The sequence below is a fragment of the Neomonachus schauinslandi genome, chromosome 3 (assembly GCF_002201575.2).
Source record: "Neomonachus schauinslandi chromosome 3, ASM220157v2, whole genome shotgun sequence".
In the NCBI taxonomy this organism is placed as follows: Eukaryota; Metazoa; Chordata; class Mammalia; order Carnivora; family Phocidae; genus Neomonachus; species Neomonachus schauinslandi.
This window is the reverse complement of record NC_058405.1, coordinates 178,560,524-178,567,004: the sequence shown is the minus strand read 5'-3', so window position 1 is coordinate 178,567,004 and position 6,481 is coordinate 178,560,524. Positions and strand designations below refer to the sequence as shown.

Genomic DNA, 6,481 nt, shown 5'->3' with positions numbered 1-6,481 from the left:
GTACACAAAGGAATGGTAATGTAATTTCTTTGTGGACAATGTAGAAAAAAAAGTCCTTGTGTGTAAAACTTTTTTATAACGACAAAAACAACAGCAACAAGAAACACTTATCACAAGATATTAGAACATAGATGAGATTATATTTCAATTAGCCATGTCTGTCTGACAGATTTCTTTATTTCTAAGGGAAATTGTGCAGAGCATTTTATTTCAAGGCTCAAAAATTTTGATGAAAGAAAAAACTGCAATTTTTGCCACGAAAAGACAGGTGGCGTAAGCATGCAGCATTTTTTCCCCCCTCAAATATATAAAGTGATTATTTTCTCTTGGGTTCTTTGAAAAAACTCGCTTGTGCTCGGGTTCGTGGCTGAGCCCGATGACGTCAGTGTGGCAGTGCGGAGTCAGGCGCAGCGGCTCTCTATAAGCCCAGGAGCTGTCCGGGTGCTGAAACGGCCCGAGCAGCTCACCCGGAGCACTGGAAGGAACATGCTGTGGACCTCCTCTGCCATATAAAACGGAGGTAAGACTGCTTTTCTCTTTGATTTACTGGAAAGTTCTAAATTGCGTGTTCTTTCCTTAATTCCTACCTGAGAAGAAAAAGACCGTTTGGCAACCTTATACCTATAGAATAACTGAATAGCAACCTGCTGCTCTTCAATCAATGTAAGGACACTATATATGTACATATAGAATTGAATCTATGATTTATAGATGCTGTTGGATATTTATAACCATGATGCTATTTGGATAACCATATGTAAGAAGTGTGAAAAAGTTAAGGATTTTAGTGTCAATACCCATATTAATGTAAAGTTAACTAAGCCTGATTATTTTGTTTCTTTCCTTAATGTATTGTTTCTTCTGTTAAAAACTAGATACAAAGCCAGAGATATAATTTATATGTTTAATATTCTTAGCAGTATGTTTCCAATCATTCAAAGGCTGTTGAATACATTAGTCATAGAGTCAACCGATTTTGGAACTAGTTCTTTTTTTCTTTGACATTTACCTTACAAGGGCTCAAAATTAATAAACTATATAAAATTATTTTCTGAATTGATATACTCTGAAAGGGCTTACATTGTTATTTCCTAGTTTTAGTCCCAGGAAAGTAAGATTAGAATTATCCTGAGTACATTTTTTTTCTTTTATTCAGGGTGCAATATTATCTTGGGTTATAGGTTAGATATGACTATGAATTGCAGAGAGTTGTTAATTTTGAACTACCATGAGGAAAACCTTCATAACTGTGTAAGATATTATTATTATGTTTTGATTGAAAGAGGTTATACAATATTTTGCTGGACATTTTTAATGGGACACATTTCTTTTTTCTGTATCTTAACCAGTGGAATTGCTCAAATTAGATTAAATATATCCTGTATTTGTCAATGTTCCAGTCTTAATTTCAATAGAAAAGACATTTTTAGCTTATGAAGCACTAGTTCAAATTGTACATAGGATATTAGAGCTGTTGAAACCTTTTTCAGTATATTGAAGAACTGCTACCTGGGAAAGAAATCCCTTGAGTCTTACTCAAAGGCAATAACTATGTCATCCAAACTGAAACCTTATATATGACCAAAGGATAGCATATGTTAGGCTGTGGTTTAAATACCTGCATTAAATATTCTGCCCCAATTCCACAGCAAAGCCCATCTACAAGATAATGATTTTAAAGACAAATACATAACTCATATATTAAGAATACCCCAGGATAATGGTTTTGAAGAAAATAAGTTCATTAAGATTCTTAAAATTACTATTTCAAATGCCAATGTTGAAAATAGATAATCAAAGCTAAATTCATCCTGAAATAATATAAAGAAGAAATTATAACGTACTTTTATTTAAATCTAAGAACCTATGAATTAAATTTCTTATAGTAAACATTAATTCATAGTAAATATTTCAGAAGTTTTCTCTGACATGCCTTTAAAGATTTTTTTCTTGCAGTAAATGAAGTAGTCTGATTAATGGGAATCATTTTAATAATTATATGCATTTAAGCTAAAGAAATTTCTATAACTACAGCCACTGTTAAGTTCTAAAAACTGAAAGCATTACTTAAATACCAAATGATGAAAAATGATATTTTCTACAATTGATATCTAAGCTAACAGAATATTTTTTTTTTAAAGATTTTATTTATTTATTTGACAGAGAGAGACACAGCGAGAGAGGGAACACAAGCAGGGGGAGGGGGAGAGGGAGAAGCAGGCTTCCCGCCGAGCAGGGAGCCTGATGCGGGGCTCGATCCCAGGACCCTGAGATCATGACCTGAGCCAAAGGCAGACGCTTAACGACTGAGCCACCCAGGCGCCCCGCTAACAGAATACTGTACCCACAAAACTTAGCTTGTGTGTCACAAAATCATGTTGCAAATAAGATATCATGAACAAATTTATGAGCTCTCCCCACATTTATTTGCAACAAAAATTGCAAATATTAAAATAGTTTTTCAGTGTTAGCAGCGCTGAATGTAAAACATGTAAAAAAATAATCCCTTTGCTAATTCATATGTGAGATAATAAGACATTGGAGGAAAAAATGAATGAAGATTTTTAAGTAGGAAGAATTCAGCATATCGTCTGTGTTTATCTATATTGGGAGTTACATAGTGGTTATTTTAAGATTTTCTAACAGTATGAGTCATTTAAGATTTCACAGGTCCACACCAAAATAGACACAGACATAAGTCAAGCTGAATCTGAACACTCACAAGTTCAGAAATAGACTGGTTAAGAAAACTTATGTTCTCTCTGTAGCATCTGTTATTATTTACTATGCATTCTTGAAGGCTGATGAAAAATATAACCATGATTGCATTTTGAAAGACAGTCACAAATAAAATGATTAGAAGAAATATGGAGCACAAATATTTTAAAAGTTTACTTTTTCAGTATGTTTATACAGAAAAAAACTTCAGTAGGTTAGCCTACTCGCTGGCACCAGAGAATGTTCTGGAGGTTATTAAGGTATAGAACCTTTAAAATTGTCAGTTGGGTTTGGTGTCAGAGTGAGAACAAAGTTATTTCTGAAAAATGTAGGTAAATAGGACTCATCCACAAGGCAATTCAGTATGATTGACATTAAGATGCTGTATTACTTCATTGTATGTAATGTCACTGCTATAGTGTTTCTACAATAAAATTAGATGGACAATTCAGGAACTTAACCACATGATTTTTTATACAACCTTAAGGAAATCATTTAGTGTGTGTGTGTGTGTATGTACATGCATGTTTTAAATTAAGCCAACTAATTTTTTTTTTTTGCCAATGTTTTCAATAGGAATGCTATATAAGAGAACTAAAAATCAGCTTGGGAATTTTTTATTAAACAGACAATGCATACTAAAAAAACTAACTACATGTTTTGCAAATTAAAAAATAAAATTTGAGAAACCTCATATCAGTATTTTTGTTATTATTTTAACAAAGTGAATGCCATGAAAATTTGATGAAATTGGGTAACAATTTTGCTAGATTCCTGTAGTTAGGTTGTGAGGGTTATATAAGAAATATGTGTGCTTTTAAAAAGAGTCATCCCAAGTTTAATGTGAAATAATCTCTGCTGTATGTTTTCCCTCAATGATCAGTTACTTGTTTTGCTATAGTGTCTTCTAGTTTTTCATTTCTATTAACTCATATTTTCTATGCTTTAAGGACATCTTTCAAACATGGCAGAAGCCAAGACTCACCGGCTTGGAACAGCCCTGTCTCTCATCCCTTTAATTTTCCTCATCTCTGGGGATGAAGCAGCTTCATTTCAGCGAAACCAGCTGCTTCAGAAGGAACCAGACCTCAGATTGGAAAGTGTCCAAAAGTTTCCCAGTCCTGAAATGATCAGAGCTTTAGAATACATAGAAAAACTCCGACAACAAGCTCACAAAGAAGAAAACAGCCCAGACTACAATCCCTACCAAGGAGTCTCTGTTCCCCTTCAGAAAAAAGAAAATGGTGATGAAAGTCACTTGCCAGAAAGTACGAGAGATTCCCTGAGTGAAGATGAATGGATGAGGATAATACTTGAAGCTTTGAGACAGGCTGAAAATGTGCCTCAGTCTTCACCAAAAGAAAAGCCCTATGCCTTGAATTCAGAAAAGAACTTTCCAATCGACATGCCTGATGATTATGAGGCTCAACAGTGGCCAGAGAGGAAGCTCAAGCACATACGACTCCCTCCTATGTATGAAGAGAATTCCAGGGATAACCCCTTTAAACGCACAAATGAAATAGTAGAAGAACAATATACTCCTCAAAGTCTTGCCACACTAGAATCCGTGTTCCAAGAGCTGGGGAAACTGACGGGACCAAACAACCAGAAGCGTGAGAGAGTTGATGAGGAGCAAAAACTTTACACAGATGATGAAGATGACATCTACAAGGCAAATAACATTGCTTATGAAGATGTGGTTGGGGGAGAAGACTGGAACCCAGTAGAAGAAAAGATAGAGAGTCAAACCCAGGAAGAGGTAAGAGACAGCAAAGAGAATGTAGAAAAAAATGAACAAATCAATGATGAAGTGAAGCGTTCGGGACAGCTGGGCCTCCAAGATGAAGATCTCCGGAAAGAGGGTAAAGATCAACTCTCAGATGATGTCTCCAAAGTAATTGCATATCTGAAAAGGTTAGTGAATGCCGCAGGCAGTGGGAAGTCACAGAATGGGCAGAACGGGGAAAGAGCAACCAGGCTTTTTGAGAAACCACTTGATTCTCAGTCTATTTATCAGCTGATTGAAATCTCAAGGAATTTACAGATACCCCCTGAAGACTTAATTGACATGCTGAAAACTGGAGAGAAGCCAAATGGATCCGTGGAACCAGAGCAGGAGGTTGAACTTCCCGTTGACCTAGATGACATCTCAGAGGTTGACGTAGACCATCCAGACCTGTTCCAAAATAAAATGCTCTCCAAGAATGGCTACTCCAAAACACCTGGCCGTGCTATGGCAGAGGCCCTACCAGATGGGCTCACTGTTGAGGACATTTTAAATCTTTTAGGGATGGAGAGTGCAGCAAACCAAAAGCCTCCATATTTTTCCAGTCAGTATAACCGAGAGAAAGTTCTGCCAAGACTCCCCTATGGTCCTGGAAGATCTAGAGCAAACCAGCTTCCCAAAGGTGCCTGGGCACCAGATGTGGAGAACAGGCAAATGGCATATGAAAACCTGAATGACAAGGATCAAGAATTAGGAGAGTACTTGGCCAGGATGCTAGTGAAATACCCTGAGATCATGAATTCAAACCAGGTGAAGCGAGTTCCAAGTCAAGTCTCATCTGAAGATAACCTACAGGACGAGGACCAAATCGAGCAGGCCATCAAAGAGCATTTGAATCAAGGCAGCTCTCAGGAGACTGACAAACTGGCCTCGGTAAGCAAAAGGCTCCCTGTGGCGCCCCCAAAGAATGACGATACCCCAAACAGACAGTACTTGGATGAAGATCTGTTAATGAAAGTGCTGGAATACCTCAACCAAGAAAAGGCAGAAAAGGGAAGGGAGCATATTGCTAAGAGAGCAATGGAAAATATGTAAGAGTTTTCATTAAATGCCCTAATTTCTTCCTCCAACCCCAAGAAAACCCTAACATTTCTCTTTAGTGTGTTGACTTCTATCCTGTTAACACTGTAATATCCTTAAATGATGTACAGGCAGATGATTCCATTTCACTGGGGTATCTGCTTCACTTATTCTGAGCTATTCTCTTGTGTATGGATATGTGTCAATGTTATGACTTCTGGATAAAAAAAATTAATCATATCCCTTATTCAAGAAAGATATCTGTGATAGTGTTTAATAGTGTATTTAATGGCTGTGGCATTGTTGATGCTCACATATGATAAAGAGTGTCCTATAATTCTCTTGAAAGTTTTTAATATTTATTGAATTATTTTGTTACTGTCTGTAGTGTTTTGTGAAGTTCTGGAGCAAAAAAAAAATAAAGCATTATAAATATATAGTTTTATTCATAAGGCCTTTTCTATTGTGTGTTTAATTGTTGATTAATAAATGTTATTTCTCGGACCAATGTGGACTATTCATTCTGGAAAGCCAGAGACAATGACTATGGAGCCCAAAGAGAAAATCCTTATCTTCCACAGTCAACCCAGGTAAGAAATAATTGTAAATATATTATTATGCTATGTGCTTAGAATGTAACATCTTCTAATAGCCCACTGCTTAACACTTGCCTATGGCTTTTCTCACATATATGATTTATGGAATAAGACTTTTATTGTCATAGTTATACCTTGCACCTTTGATTTATAAATAAATAAATACATTTAAGTCTTCCATACCCATAACCAGCTTTGGAAAAAAAAAAGCTGCGTTCAGGGCAATCAGAAATAACGACAGACTTGGAAGTAACCTACCTATTTCCAGATCACCCTGGTCCTCAGAAGACAAGGCTGATGCCTCTTTTGTATGATTTGAGAGGGGCTAAGGACCCTCAAACTGTCAGGTAAGTGAATGAGC

The 6,481-nt window shown here is 36.3% G+C and overlaps 1 protein-coding gene across 1 annotated transcript; it reads left to right on the top strand.

Annotated features, from left to right (window-relative positions):
- Positions 1-315: 315 nt before the first annotated feature.
- On the top strand, positions 316-5,942 carry SCG2 (secretogranin II). The gene is made up of 2 exons (XM_021695922.1): positions 316-520; positions 3,669-5,942. The coding sequence occupies exon 2, from the start codon at positions 3,683-3,685 to the stop codon at positions 5,537-5,539; it is 1,857 nt and encodes a 618-aa protein (XP_021551597.1). The 5' UTR covers positions 316-520; positions 3,669-3,682; the 3' UTR covers positions 5,540-5,942.
- Positions 5,943-6,481: the final 539 nt, after the last annotated feature.

Excerpts from the sequence above, each read along its gene's own strand:
- SCG2 (XM_021695922.1), top strand. The coding sequence starts at position 3,683 with ATGGCAGAAGCCAAGACTCACCGGCTTGGAACAGCCCTGTCTCTCATC.